Source organism: Phoca vitulina, unplaced genomic scaffold (assembly GCF_004348235.1).
Source record: "Phoca vitulina isolate PV1807 unplaced genomic scaffold, GSC_HSeal_1.0 scaffold79, whole genome shotgun sequence".
Lineage (NCBI taxonomy): Eukaryota > Metazoa > Chordata > Mammalia > Carnivora > Phocidae > Phoca > Phoca vitulina.
Genome location: NW_022589782.1, coordinates 1,880,237 through 1,894,673, shown reverse-complemented (window position 1 = coordinate 1,894,673; position 14,437 = coordinate 1,880,237). Strand labels below are relative to the sequence as shown.

Sequence of the window (14,437 nt, the reverse complement as noted above, 5' to 3'; positions counted from 1 at the left end):
GCCGATCGTGAGGTTCCACAAGTGCAGGAAGTGACCCGTGTGCTCAGCCACCTGGACACCGCTGGAGTCTTGGACAAGAGCAGCTGTGATGAAGCCTGATGGCTGGCTCGGGAGAGCCTGGGGGAGGCCGCGGGCATAGCTCGTCGGTGGAGTGGCCTTCCTGAGTCACCAAGAAGGGTGGGACCCAAGTCCATAGACAGGAGTGTGGCCCCCCTGCTGGCCTGGTGGTCAGAGCATTTGGGCATGGGTGGGGGTTGGGGGGGTCTCATGAAGTAGGGAGGCCAGAGGAAGTGGGGGGCTGGGGGCAAAGAAGGTACAGCCCCCCCCACCCTGGGGCTGTGGGAGAGCCAGAGAGGAGGGACAGAGCGGGGACAGGAGATCCCCCAAGGGCCCGAGGCTCCATCTGGAGCTCAGGGTGAGACTCCCCAGAGGGCAGTGTTTCCGTGCAGCTGCCCAGGTGGGGAGGGCGGGCGCAGGAGGCCAGACACCAGAGGCTTGGCTGGGAGAGGACGTGGAAGCAAGAGGCCACGGGAGGTGCAGGTGAGTTCACGGGCCTGAGTGGACCTGGGACTTCAAGCAGGGGAGGACGAGCCCATGAGGTGTGAGGGGGCTGGGGGTCCAGCAGGGTCAGGAAATGGGAGGGAGGGAGCTGGACAGACAAGAGGTGGAGGCAGAGTGGGGTCGCAGGGCAGGCAAGGTCTGGGGAGTGACGCAGGAGTGGACGCAGGAGCAGGGTGGGAGAGAGAGCCTGTGTGAGCCAGGAGCCAACATTTTCCGGAAGGAGGGGCCTGCGGACCCCCACAGTGGGCAGCAGGCGTGGCGATCCCACCACCGGGAGGCCAGGAACGAGGAGGGTCTGTCAGTGGTGGAAAGAGCATCTCTCCAGGAGTGAGGCAGGCATGTCCAGCAGGCGGCGCTGGGCGCCCAGAGGACGGGAGACTGCGGGGGGACCCGTCCAGGAGCTCAGGACATTCTGCATTCCCTGCCAGTCCCCCTGACCGCGGCGCGGCCGGTCTGGGGCTCACCGTGGCTCTGCTGAGGGGACGACCCAAAGATCCCGCCAGGACGGGCCACGAGGACATGCAGCGACCAGCCCCCCTCAGAGCCAGGGCGCGGGACGGCGGCCGGGGTGGCCGGCTGGAGCTTGCCTCTTGGCCAACCACATACTGGTAAGAACTTTCAGGTTCGTGATGTGACCTTCGAAGGGCAAGGGGCGTGCCCCGGGGTGCTGGGGGTTCCTGGGGAAGGTGGGTTTGGGCAGGGGGAGAAAGCACCAGCTCTCACCACCAGCTGGTACCCGAGGACCGAGGTGGATTGCACCCTGAGTCGGGGGGTCCCAGAAGCCTGCCCGGAGCCAGTAGGGGGCACGTGGGGGGGGCAGCACAGCTCTCAGCCCTAAGTCAGTATGCTGACATAACCTCGACCACCGCGAGGGGGCTCAGACAGGAGCCTCCCCCCCCCCCAGGCCCCTGGGTTCCTCCTAGTGATGGACCAAGTGCTGGGCTCAGAAAGGGCTTGGGAAGCGGGGGTCACCTCCAAGAACGTTCGGCCAGGCCAGGGCTGGGGTGGGCAGCAGCCGGACGGGCCAGTTGGTCTGACAGAAAGATGGGGCTGGCTCTGGTCTTCCCCTTACCCCCAGCCCAGGCCTAGAAGGGGCAGGACTGGCTGAAGCCCCCAGCAGGGAAGAGAGCCTTATGGCGACCCAGTCCGCTGCCCGTCCTCCCTCCCAGCCTTCCAGGCATCCTGAGCAGTTCCCCCTCCGCACCCCTGCCGGGCTGTGCCGAGACCCAGATGGCCGCCTCTCCCACCCCACCTCTGGAAAGCCCTCCTTTCCATCGGGCTCAGATGCACCTCTGGGGCCAGTGGGCTGGGATGGCCCCAGGTGAAGGGAAGTGTGTTTAAACTGAGCAGGGAAGGGCCCCACCCGCACCCCTCGGCCCCTCCCGGACCTGGACCACGGAAGCCGAGGGGGTGGAGGGGCACCCAGCAGCCCCTATGGTTGCAGTGTTATCTTGAAAGCCCACAAATGATGGGCAGTTTGAGGGGGGGAGCATGACACCCCTCAGCCCTGCCCTGGGGGAGAGCGAGGTCAACGCTTCTGCTGTGTGACTCATCTTGGGGGAAGGCCCCTTCCTCACACCCCTGAGGGCAGCAGATGGGAGAAATCTGCCCCTGCTGGACCTGCTTCCCCTTCTGAGGAGGAACCATCCTCCCTCCCTCCGTCCCTCCCCTCTCCGTCCCTCCCCCACCCAGCTTTTCCTTGAGAAGAGGGAAGGGCCCCAGGGCTTGAGCCCCCACCCCCATGCCTCCCAGACCCAGAGCCCTGAGGACTCATTTATCCCTGTTCTCAGATGAAGGCCTCAGCTCCCAGGGCCTCCTCCCCACACTGGACAGTTTGGACCAGCTGTGACGACCAGGTGACCAGGTACGTCCCCAACTCTGGGGCAGGCTCCACCTGTCCCCGCGAGGGCTGCAGGGCCCCGCCAGCTCCGCGGGGAGGCTCCTGCCAGTGGCTGGGCCCTGGGTCGACACTCGGGCCAGGGCAGGGGGCTCCTCTGACTCCCCCCGGGGTGGGGGGCAGGAAGGAGGCCCTTGGCGTCTGCCTGCAGGTGGTTGCCCCCCAAAACCTGAGCAGCCCCCTTTCCTCAGCATGTCCGCGAGAGTGCCCTCCGGACAGGGATCAGGCTGTGATGCTGAGGTCCCCCCATTGCCCCCCCGTCACTGCCTACACCCCCGGGACAGCTGCCCCTCCAGCCCTTCTGCAAACCCCACTCCACTGACTTAGGGCTACACAAGGCCGAGGTGGGGTCAGGCCCTGGCCAGTTGCCCCCAGGCCCAAGGAGCCTCCAGCAAGCCTTGTGAGGAAGGGGGGGGGGCCTCCCGGGCCACACACTGCACATGGGGGTGCTGGGTATGTGAGCACAGGGCTACTGGGATGGGACTGGCATCGGCAGGTCAGGGGTGGGGACAGGAGGCGCTTTGCAAACACTTGTCTTTATTCTGACATGTTGAGAAGGTTAACCGTGGAGCAGAGCGGCCAACATGGAGGTCCCAGGGGACTTGGAGCCCAGGGGGTGCAGCGGGGGCTCTGTGTGAGGAAGAGGGCGTGCCGGCTGCCCCCCCACCCTGCCAAGGCTGCATGTGAGGAAGAGCGAGCAGCAGGGAGTGGGCAGAAAACAAGGTCGGTGTGAATCCTCGTCCAGCCTCCGTCCAGCTGGCCTGGGGGCCCAGCTCCGGGACCAGTCCAGGCATGGAGCCCCTTCACAGAGGCGAGGTCGAATGTGGGGTCCCCAGCACAAGGGGAGGCCAGGATCCAATACCACCAGGCCTCTGAGTTTGAGCTCTTTACCACCCCCGCCAGCTCAGTTGCCTGACCTTGGCTGTCACTGGCTCTGAGCCTTAGTTTTGCCATCTGCAAAATGGGACAAGAATATGGCCTCTTGTGAGTTTGTGATGGGGATGAAGCCAGATGAGGAGGTCCCAGGCTGGGCCCCCATGAGCCCCCTCCCTCCTCCGGGGAAGGCTAGGCCCACACAAGCTGGAGCTACAGAGCCTATGGGCTGCTCCTCTGGGTGAGACCTGCCGATCCAGCCCCCCCCCCCCCCCCCGACCACTTCCACGGTGCCCTGGGCTGGCTGCGCCTCTTGGGCACCTGCAGGTGGCTCTCGGGAGTCCCTTCTATCCGTCTCCCCCACAGGAGCGCGAACAGGCCCCCAGGCCCCCTGGAGCCCTCCGACAGACCTGTGACAGACCTGTGTCTCTGGCCCAACTTCCAGCAAGACCAGGACCCCCCGGGTTGCCCCAAAGAGCACCTTTATTCACAGCAAAGGACGTCACCATAGCAACCACACTTCAATTCCCTGAGAACTTTTCCATTATCGTTCGCTTTCCTAGCTATGTCTTTGCAGAAAGAAAAACAGAAGACAGAACACGCCCCATGGGCCTGCGGGAGACGGGCACCGTGCAGGACGGGGCGCGGGCAGTCCGGAGGCCGGGACATATAAATACACGGAGTGGCGGACATTTCCCTCCGTTTAAACAACAAAGATTATCTCAAGTTTGGCTTCTGCTTTTTCTGATCCACAGAAAAGATAAACCCACCCCCCCCCAAAAAAACAAAAACACCCTACCTTTTACCCACCCCCTTACGAAAAACAAGCACAGTAAAAAAATACTGTCACAAATATTTACAGGCACGCCCACTATGGGCGACGTTCTCTCGACTTCGGAGAGGAGATAAAATGCTCAGCTCTGTCTCTCCATCACGGGGAGACAAAGAGACGGCGGTGAGGGAGGGTTGGGAGGGGAGCCCGTTTCCCTAGCCACACGGCCACTAGGGGCTTCCGGGGGGGTGGGGGCTGCTAGTCCTCTAAGTCCAGAGCTCAGCGGGAGAAGGGGGCTCGGGCCGCTCCTCCCAAACCCAGCTTCCTTGCACTGAGCCTGGCTCGGCTGTGCTGGGGGCTCTGGGCCCCCCCCCGCCCCAGCACAGGGCCTGCACCCGACAGGGAGGGAAAGGCACCTGCGTATCCCTGCAGGGCAGCCCCTGATCCCCACGCTGCCGAAAGACCCCGCAGTAATAAGAAAACTGCCCTCAGAGTGACCTCTGATGCACATCCTCTGGGATGGGGCTCTGGAGCCCGCGGCCCCACGGGGCAGACAAGTGGCCCTTGTGCTTGCTTCTCGGCAGAACAGAACTGCCCAGCAGCCTGCTCCATGGACGGGCACGCGGTGCGCGCACACACACACGTAGGCACGGCCCTGGGGGAGCCTCGAATGCCAAGGCCAGGGCGGCACAACACAGGTCCCCGGGCCCTTTGGATACCAGGGGCGCCCGAGGACGGGGTCTCAACCACGGCTGCTAGAAGACGGCGCTGTGGGGACACCACGGTGTGTCCGGGTACAGGTGGCAGTGGATGGAGCGGAACCTGTGGGGACAGAGTAGGGTCAGGTCTGTTGGGGGGGAGAGGGTGCTGAGCACCCATCTTCAGACCCACAGCAGCAGAGGGGCCCTGGTCCACCCTGAGCAAGGCTCCTGGGGGTCTGTAGTCCTGCTGCTTCAGTGTACCAGCCCCAGCAGACCCCCCCAGACAACCCCTCCAGCCCCAGCAGACCCCCAAGGAATCCAACGTAAGGCCCAGCCTCTCTCTGGACCTGCTTCCTCACCTGGACGGGTCAGCCTCCACCGAGAAGGGCCCCTTCATGTGGATGGCATTCCGCTTACTCTCAAACATGCCGTAGCTGAGGGTCACCTGTGGGGGGAAGGGAGGGCCTAGGTGAGACCAGGAGAGGCCCCCACGTCCCCAGCTCTGTCCACGGCTGTCCATATGGTTCTGCGAGAGGGAACAGCCTTGCCTTCTGCCCTCCCTCGGCCCAAGGAGGCAGGCCTGTGAGTCCCGCTGCACCACACCCCACCTGCTCTGCACAACCCAGGAAAAGTCTAGGGTGGAGGCCTCAGCGAAGGCTAGTGGAGTGCCCGGCCAGGGCCAAGAGAACCCCCAAACAGCACAGAGTAGGTGTCCCAGGATTTGAGCAGGGTCCCGCTGGTGGGGGGGTGGGGGTTGGGTGTCCGAGGGGCAGGCAACAGTGGGGCCCTTCCTATGTTCCCTGTTTAAAACAGTGACTCCACCCTCCCTCCTCCCTCCCCCCCCCCCCCCCCCCCCCCTCCTTTGGGTTGGTTTTCCCCCTCCCCCCCCCCCCGGGCCTGGGAGGCGCACCTGCTCATGGAGCTCCGAGGCGGGCACCTGCTGCAGGTTCTCCAGGTGGGAGTGGAAGAGCCCGCTGCGGATGAGGGGCACGCCCAGCAGGGCCTCCACGATGTAGCCGATGGTGCAGTCATCCGGCAGGCGGATCCGCTCGGCCGTGCTCATGAAGTGGCCCCTGCTGCAGGACAGGGCCCGGCCCATGAGCAAAGGCGGGAGCTGGACACCTACTGGGAGCCCAGCCGGACCCAGCCAGCCAGAACCCAGCCGGGGATGAAGAAGCCAGACCCGGGAGGAAAGGAGGGGAACATGCCCCCTGCAGAGCAGGGTGTGGACCAGAACACTGACCAGCTGGCCCGTCAGCAGCTCCGTCCCTCCCAGAAGCCCCGCACAGCACCCTCCTCTGAACCGGCTGGATAATTCTGAGTCGGGGTTACCGGGCGAGCGGAGAAAGGAGTCCTGCCCGATGGTAGTGACCAGTGGGGGGGGTTGTGACTCAGCCCGCCCTTGCACGTGAGGCTGGGGACACCCGTCGCTGGGAAGGCCTTGGCACCCAGGGCAGGCTCAGCCCGGGGCCCAAGGGCACTCACCTGGCCCACGGGCTCATCTTCAGGGCGAGCCCACGGCTGATGCAGAAGCCCGCCCCGCCGGTGGCAAACCAGAAGTGGACAGGGCGCTGCGGGACGGGAGCGTGGTGAGACCCTCGCCCCAGGCTCCAGGGACCCCGTAGGCGTCCTGGCCCCCCGGCTCGGGCCCGCGAGGGCGGCGCACTCACCATCTTGTTCTCGCTGACCCTCTCTGTGGCCTGGATGGGCCTGTCCAGGCTGGGCTTGCCGATGTACACGTCCTGCGTGTGCGGGTAGCCGGCCAGCAGCCGCAGCAAAGCCCTGACGTTGACGTAGTTGTCGTCGTCCACGTGGCAGAACCACCTGCGGAGAAGCCACCGGGAGAGGGAGAGAGAGCGCGTCAAGGGTGGCGGGCCCCAGGGCGGGGACCTGCAGGGGACGGACGGGGCGCGCTCCTCGGGACACTCACTTCCTCCCCGATTCGATGAAGTGGTCGTACTCCACTGCCATCTTGCAGGACAGCGCCTGGCGGCTGTGGGCAGCCGAGCAGTTGGTGTTGACCACGTTGCCTGGGAGCGAGGGAGGGGCTGTAAGCGGGTCGAGCTGGCTCAGAGAGGTCAGCGGCCGACACCCGCCCCCCCCACCCGTGAGAGCAGAGCGGACGGAGCGGGTGACCGTCCCAGGGCGCCCTGGGTTCAAGCTGTGCCCCGAGGCGGCCCCCTCCCACTGCCCCCTCCCCAGCACAGGGCTCCCGCCCGGGGATCACATTCCCCCCACTCCCAGCCCAACCCCCTCCGGGGCAACCCCGGCCCGCCCCTGCCCATTCAGGCGGCTTTTTCCCAGCACCGGCCACCTGTTGCCGCCACATCAGCTCAAAGGGCCCCGGGAGCTGAAAGGACCTCATTTGCATGAGAATTGGGTGCCCCCCCCCCCCAGTGATGGGGCGGGGCATTGAGCAAACCAGTTGAGTAAACTGCCCTCTCTGGCCCGTGGCCTCCGTGACCTCTCCGGAGGGGAGGGGGGAGCGGAGGAGGGAGGGGACAGTTCCTCCCAGGAGTGGAGCCCCCCCGGCCTCCCCAAGTCCAGGGCTCACCCGTGCGCCTGGCCAGGGCTTCATCGTCCCCGTCGGTGAAAATGAACGTCTGGAAGGAGAAACGTGGCCTTGAACAGGCGGCTCTGTGTCCCCCAGCCCCGGGCCACGGAGCGGGTGCAGGCCCGGGCACCCTGAGGCTTCAGCAGCTACAGCTCAGTCACACCCACTCTCCACCCTCCCGTGGGCCTCAGTTTCCCCACGTGCACCCATGTAGGTAGTCTCAAGTGTCCAGCCTAAGCAGAAGCAGGGCCGGGACTCCTGCAGACCCCACCCTCCCATGTCGACAGCTGGGCCCAAGGTCGCCCGGCGGCTGTGCCGGCACGAGCCAGGTGGGGCGCCCCGCCCACCCGCCAGGTGACCGGCTCCTCGCCCGCCCCGCACACCTGGCAGGGCACACACCCTTATTGACACAGCACCCAGCCTGCGGGAGGGGGCAGAGGGCCGGGGGGGGGGGGGACAGGCAGAGGAGGTCGGCTTTGGGAAGCCAAGTCTCAATCAGTCAGGGACAAAGGCCTCTGCTGGGCGGCTGCCAAGCCCTGGCGGACAAAGGGCCCGGAGGGAGGATGAATCACCAGGCATTGTCCGCCAGCTTTGTCCTGGGCCGCACGGCGAGGGGCGCCGGGCTGGCCTTAACTCGGCCGCGTTAAGCGGGAGTGGCCGCGCTGCCCATTACCATACAGCTGGCCTGGTTAACTGGGCTGCGCTGGGTGAGAGGTCCGCCGGGCAGGGGTGCGGCCACAGCACTGCAGTCCTGGGGCTGGGCCTTCAAGGCCGCCCCCCCACGCCCCGGCCGGTGTGACTAGCCGGCCAGGTCACCTTCCCTGAGACTAAGAAGGCACCACTGTGCTCTGGAAACTCCAGCGGGCAGGAGGGTTGAGGCGGGAAACGGCGGGTGCGCCAGCCTGCAGATCAGCACCCCCCACCCTCCTGCTCAGGCAAGGAAATCCAGGCTGGCACACAGGCTTTGCCCAAGGCCACATCAAGGCTCTACCTGGGCCAGCACAGCGCCACCCCTGCCAGGATCGCTCCGGGGGGGGGGCACCGGGGCGGAGCCAGGAGCTGCCGGCACCCGCCTGGGCCCGTCAGCACACGGGGAGGAATGTTCCTTCCTCTGCCCGGCCCGCCCAGCGCGTGCCGCCCAGCGCATCCAGGCCTGGCTGAATGCAAAGCCTGGGGCCTGGTGGGGACGGGTGCTCTGAGCACAGGCAGCAGAACCCCCACCTCCATGCCCACCAGACCTCAGTTTCCTCGTATGGGTCCAAGGGAGGATCCAGCATGTGCAGGCCCAGAGCACAGTACGCATCCAGCAACCTGGGAGACCCAGCTGGGGTCCCCACCCTCCTTTCGGCGGCCCCGGCTGCTTGCCCAGCCTGACCCCAGACCGGAGCCCAGACTCAGGTGAAGCCACAAGGTGCCGATCACACCTTGTTGTGCGCTGGGGAAGGGGCAGGCCTGGTGGACACCCTCTCCATACTCGCAGCCCCTCCTTCCAGAGCCCTGCAGGCACCCCAAGGCAGCCCGCACGCACGGACTCGCACCCAGCCCCCCGCCCACTCCCCAGCATCGCAGCCCAGGAATGCTGTGGGAGGCTGAGGCGGCCAGTGCGGACGCGCCGCTGCCGTCCCTGGATTAGAAGGAAAATGCTTTCTTAATGAGATCAAGCGGGGCCTGTTCTCCCGCGCTCTGGTGGTGCCCTAAAAACCCAGCCCAAGGCTACGGAGATTAAAGTCACCTTTGTTCAGCTGGGGGGAGAGCAAGGCGGGCGGCCTGGAGAGGAGTAAAGGGAGGGTGGGGCTGTGGGGGTGTGAGGGTGCCAGGCCTCCCATCTCCCTACATCAGAGCGACCGGCAGAGGAGGGGACAGGCTGCCTGGCGGTTCAGAGCCTCAGGATCCCCTTCTGTCAAATGGGCACAAGAGCTCACCTGTACCCAGAGCAAAGCACGGACACGGACTCCCTTCTCTGGTCTCCCTAATGGCCCTGAGAGGTGGGCACCATTACTACCTGAGTGGACACTGGGGACGCTGAGGACCAGAGAGGGGCAGCCTCCAGCCTGTGGTCAGACGCGGGGGCAGACGTGGTGCCAGCCTAGCCCCAAGTGCCTTCCGGGACTGAGCCCGCCCCACCCCGCCGCCTGGCCGGCCAGGCCTCCTCCCCACTTCCCCGACGATGGGGCTGGAGGAGGAAGAGCAGGGCAGCGAGGGCGGCAGGGCTGGCCCAGAGCGGGCGGGGGGACACCCACAGGAAGCGACATTGTTCCTGGAGCTGCGATTCAAAGAAACACAGGATGCCAAGCTCTCCCCTAGCAATTGTGGCCGCTGTGGTGGCAGCCGCTGCAGCCTGGCCCGCTCCTGGGAGGGGTGGGGGAGGGATGTGGGGGCCGAAGGTCCAGCCCCTCATCCTGGACTTTGAGGACTGTCTCAGTGTGGCCCCTGCTGACCAACCCCCACCCCCCATCACTCCAGTTGCTGGAAGTTTCTTCTTACACATGCTCCATGCTGGTCCTGTCTGTCTAGCTCAAATGGCACCTCCTCCAGGAAGTCCTCCAACCCTCCACGTGGGTCAGATGCCCACTCTCAGCTTGCACAGCCTCTCTGGGTTTCCCCCCACCAAAGCCCTGACTCCTCTGCGTCCCCCTCCCCCATCAGACTGGGCCTGATTCACCATGCGCAGGACTGGAAGAGGAGGGCCCTGGGTCATGACAGTTTCAAGGACCCCCTCCCCCACAACGCGATGTGCAGCCTCGGCTTGCTGTGACACATGAGCCGATGCTGGGGGCAGACGCAGCCTCTCCTGGGTGGGTTCAGCCGGCAAGAAGGAAACCTGAGTGGCCCTTCAACAGGGACCTCAAGGCCCAGGAGAGTGACGGCCCCCACCCCGACCCTGGGTAACTGTTGGGCTCATTCCCTCTGCCTCCAGGTTTTGCCAGTCCCCTTCCAGAGATGAGGCGACGGAGGGTCAGAGAGGCCTCAGGTCTTGCCCAAGATTACCCACCTGGGCTTGGGACTGGTACCCAAGACCCTTCGACCACATCCCCTCTGCTGGAGAAAGCCCCCCAAGTCCAAGACGAGAGGTGCTCCCTCGGAGCTGGTGGTGGCCCAGCAGGAGCCGAATGCTGCCAAAGGTCACCCAGCAGGGAGGCAGGGTCCTGGGGGGTAGGGTGCCTGGCTCAGGGATGGTGCCCCACAAGGGCTGTCAGTCAGGGATGGGGGGGGCCCGGCGGCCCTCTCATCACCAAGCAACCTGAGTGGCCAGCTCGCAGTGGCGGTTCCCATGGAGCGCATAGCTGCGCACAAGAGGCCGGACGCCTTTCTCCGTTGGAGAAAGGGGCTTTGTTACCTTGCCCAAGCGGCCGGCGTGAGAGCCGCCGGGCGCTGGGAATCCTAACGGCCCGGCGGCCAAACAAAACCCACGGCCCCCGCCGCCCCCTCCCGCCAGCCCGCTGAGCCCCTGGGAAAGGGGTTGCTGCTTTCCCAGGAGGCTGCCACGGGGCTCCCAGGGCCCCCTCCCCACACCGGAACCAGAAAGAACCCTTCCCCACCCCCAGCCCCCGGACCCCATCATGACCTCACCAGAACCCTGTCCCCAAACAGGGCTCCACCACGCCAGAAGATCCCAGGCCTTGAGGTTTAAACAGGGAGGAAGGGGTGTGAGGTCCTCTCTGAGCCCTCACCCTGGTCAAGAGTCCCTCAGCTTCACCCCAGATGCCCACTTAGTCCCTTGAATCTCCCAGCCCACGGCTGTTCCCTCAATACCCCTCCCCTGGCAGGGCCCACACTGCCCCGTCCCGCCCCAACCCAACCGTTCTGCTGCAGCCTCGAGGGAGATTTTCAAAGTGGGGTGTGTCTTTATTATGTGTAGGAAGTCAATGCTCAACTAGGGTGCAGTAAGCACAAAGTTCAAGGCTCCAAAGACTCCTGTGCTCTGGGGACAGGATCTCTGCACAGACCCCCAAACCCCAGTGCTCTCTCTGGAAAGGGATTCTCCAGGGCTCACCAACACACACCCCAACTCCAAATTATCTTTAACAATGACTTGCCCCCCATCCCATAGAAAAGACTCATGAGAGAGGGGACCAGCCCTATACCGGGGGTTCTAACCCCCCACTCCACCACTCAGGAAAAAGTCTTCCTCCCCAGGGCAGGGTCTGAGCCCAGGTGGATGCCACACGAAGAATCTGCCTTGTGGAGGTTTGGGGACAATAGCACCTTATTAATGCACTCCAATGCTTGGGCGGGGGGGGGGGAGAAACATCACAGAGCACCAACCCCAAGCAATGGCAGCTGGTAGGATCAATTCACACCATCCAGGGCTCTGGAAGTTGGATGGGGTCGGGTCCCCCTCTGACACTTGCACAACTCAATGGGGAGAGTGGCCCCATCAGGCAGACCGGGCTGGAAAGGGATGGACTGGCGTCACTCCCCCAACATAGTCCCGGCAGCTGGACAGATGTGCAGCCTGGCGCCCATCGGATACTGCCCCCGGCTGCACAAGACGGCACCCCCCTACCCCGCCCAGGCCGTGGGGGCTCACCATCTCCTTGTGGCGCGAGATCCAGGTCTCCAGCAGCAGATCGAGGCGCGCGCGGTGAAACTTTCTGGTGGTCTTGACCGCGATGAAGACGTCGTGGGGCGCCAGCGACTCGGCCGGGGGCTGCCGGGGGCCGTCGGCGGGGCGGGGGGCGCCCCCGGGCGGCGGGCGCGCGTCTCTGCGCGCGCGGGTCAGCAGGCTGAAGTACTCGGACAGACTGTGCACCTCGCGGGCGAGCGCAACGGGCGCCGCCGCCGCCTCCAGCCCGGGCGCCGGGGCCGCCCCCGCGGGGCCCGCCAGGCTGCGCAGCGCGCGTCGGCCGCGCTCTGCGGGCACCGGGGGCGGCGGCGGGTCGGCCGTGAGCACCAGCAGGCAGGCGAGCAGCGCGCCCGCCAGCGCCAGCAGCAGGCGTCGGCCGCAGCGCTTGAGCATGGTGGGGTGGCGGCCGCCGGCGCGCCCTGCCCGCTGTGCCCTGCCCTGCCCTGCCCCGCACACCGGCGCCCAGGAGCCCGGGTCCCGCGGCGCGTTCGGCTGTCCACTGCCCGCGCCCCGCGCTCTTAAACCTCCCCGCCGGACTCCGCCCTCCGGGGGCGTGGTCCTCCGCGAGGCTCCGCCCCTACCGCGCGCTCACTGGCTCCGGGGCCCTGGGGCGGGACCTCGCGCGGGTCGCCCCCCGAGACTCGCAGCGCCCACGTGGGGCCGCGGCGGGGGTCTGGGAAAGGCCCGGCGGGCGCCGCCGCCCCGCCCCCTGTGAGCACGTGCACGCCCGCCCCGCCCAGGTCGTCCCCCGCGGGCGGCCGAGGGGCGTGGGGCCTTGGGCCCGGCTCGCCCCGGTGGCCCCGAAGGGGAAGCCAGGCTGGCCAGCGCCGGCGGGACCGCACGGGGCGTCTGGCACGCGGAGGGGGTTCCGGCCCGGGGGCTTCAGGCTCCGCAGTCCCGCAGGAGACGTCCTCACGTGCTCGCGGTGCCCTGCCCCTCCCAAGCCCGGCGCCCTCCCCTTGGGGTGCTGCGTGCCCAGCATAGGGGGCGGCGCCTGGGTGGACCTGAGCGCACCTAAGGCAGCGGTGATTAATACTGCGGAGTTGAGCCCCCCCCCCCCGAGCCACGGGCGGAGACCCGTGGTTCCACCGAGGAAGGCCCCGGTCCAAAATTCCCCCTCCCGCGCCCTGCCCCCCCCCCCCGCCCCGAGCTGATTTCCTCGAATTCCAGCCCAGCGGCGGGGGTGCGGAGCTGGTCCCCGAAGTCCTCCGGGCGCCCCGTGGCGAGAAGAAACTGAAGTCGCCCCGCCCCTCGCGGGATGAAAGGCTGCTTTCTGTCCCATTTGGTCCCTCTACGCTCAGGCCAGATGTGGCCCAGCTGTGCCCCCGCCCCGCCTCCCCGGCACACGGCGGCCCCCACCCCCAGGCCTTCCCACGGGCCGGGCCGGCCCAGCGCACGAGCAGGGGCGGCAGGAATGCGCGCCAGCAGCCGGGGTGAGGGTGAGGGGCGAGGGGCCCGGAAGTGGCCAGGGGGCCCCTGGCGCAGGATCAGGGTCTGAGCTCCCTGCCCTCAGCATCTTCCGGAAGCGCAGCTGGGGGCGGCTCTCCGCTTGGCTGAGTCTCCTTCCCCTCCCTCTCGGCTCTGACGTCCCCTCCTCAGGAGGCCCTCTGTGACCCCCCGGGGCCCCGCGGCCCATTTAGCGCTCGCTCTGCCCACCGGCCAGTTCTCCTCACAGCCCTTAGCCCTCTGCTTGCAGTGGGTCCCCCTTCCTGCACCGAAGGTCCAGTGCAGGAGAACAGGGCGTAGTGGGTGCTCTGTATGGATTCACTGGGTAGATGTCTGCCCCCCAGAAGGTCAAGTGCGGAACAGGGCTGGAACGTAGTAGGTGCTCTGTAAGGATTCACTGGGTAGGTGTCTGCCCACCCCCACCGGGGAGCAGGGAGGCTGTGGCCCATTTGCTCGTGGGGTCCTGGGGCCCTACTCCAGCCCCTCTGTCATGGGGTGTGATGGGGGACAGCGGTTCCCAGGCCTCTTCCTGCTCCCCCCCGCCCCAGGTAATTAGCAGGCGCCACCTCAGGCAGGCAGATGCCCGAGCAGATGGTCCTGGCTGTGCCCGAGTGATAAGTCCCCCGTGGTGTCACCTCCTGCCATAAACCCCTCCCCCATCAGCCCAGCCTTGGAGCCTCGGAGCCTCGAGGCAGCTGGAGGGGTGGGGGTGGGCAGGGGAGAAAAGTTCCCTATGGCTGCATGGGCTGCCCCCAAACAGTAGGCTGAGCCCCAGCCCAGCCTCAAGTCTGAAGTCCCCATGTCCCTTGCCCCACCACCAACTCCCATCTATCCCAGATCTGGGCTATTTTGAGGAGTCTCCTCCGCCACCTTCATCTCTCCTCTGGACCTCTTGGGCAGTCTCCACCCTGGTCTCCCTGTCCCCCATCTACCTGCTCTGTTTTCTTCTGCACTCCGAACCAGACGGCTCTAATCATACCCCACCCCCTCCACACACACAGATCAGAATCTTCCATGAGGAAGCTCCATCAGAGCTCCCCGTTGCTCTGAGTTCAAATCCTGGCCT

General features: G+C 66.3%; 1 protein-coding gene and 1 long non-coding RNA gene across 4 annotated transcripts; one reads left to right on the top strand and one right to left on the bottom strand.

The window, feature by feature from the left end:
* The first annotated feature begins 994 nt into the window (after positions 1-994).
* LOC116625567 lies at positions 995-3,595 on the top strand. Its single transcript, XR_004298102.1, has 3 exons — positions 995-1,169; positions 2,352-2,425; positions 3,017-3,595. It is a non-coding gene; the product is annotated as an uncharacterized LOC116625567 (long non-coding RNA).
* Positions 3,596-3,644: 49 nt separating this feature from the next.
* On the bottom strand, positions 3,645-12,403 carry LFNG (LFNG O-fucosylpeptide 3-beta-N-acetylglucosaminyltransferase). 3 transcript variants are annotated; one of them, XM_032394220.1, is made up of 8 exons: positions 11,890-12,403; positions 7,359-7,407; positions 6,735-6,852; positions 6,475-6,628; positions 6,290-6,375; positions 5,715-5,880; positions 5,164-5,249; positions 3,645-4,925 (listed from the first exon to the last, which is right to left on the bottom strand). In XM_032394220.1, exons 1-8 carry the CDS (start codon positions 12,316-12,318, stop codon positions 4,859-4,861), a joined length of 1,155 nt encoding a protein of 384 aa, XP_032250111.1. In that variant the 5' UTR covers positions 12,319-12,403; the 3' UTR covers positions 3,645-4,858. The 3 variants fall into 3 exon arrangements, with proteins under 3 accessions (XP_032250111.1, XP_032250112.1, XP_032250113.1); XM_032394221.1 differs by having other exon boundaries at positions 5,715-5,877; XM_032394222.1 differs by having other exon boundaries at positions 6,735-6,834.
* Between the last annotated feature and the right edge of the window lie 2,034 nt (positions 12,404-14,437).

Bases quoted from the DNA above. Each gene is read 5' to 3' on its own strand.
- LFNG (XM_032394220.1), bottom strand. From the start codon at position 12,318: ATGCTCAAGCGCTGCGGCCGACGCCTGCTGCTGGCGCTGGCGGGCGCG. The intron at 6,376-6,474 runs GTGAGTGCGCCG...CCCGTCCCGCAG, and splicing joins GGGTCAGCGAGAACAAGATG to CGCCCTGTCCACTTCTGGTT. The intron at 5,250-5,714 runs GTGCGCCTCCCA...TTCCCCCCACAG, and splicing joins CCTCGGAGCTCCATGAGCAG to GTGACCCTCAGCTACGGCAT.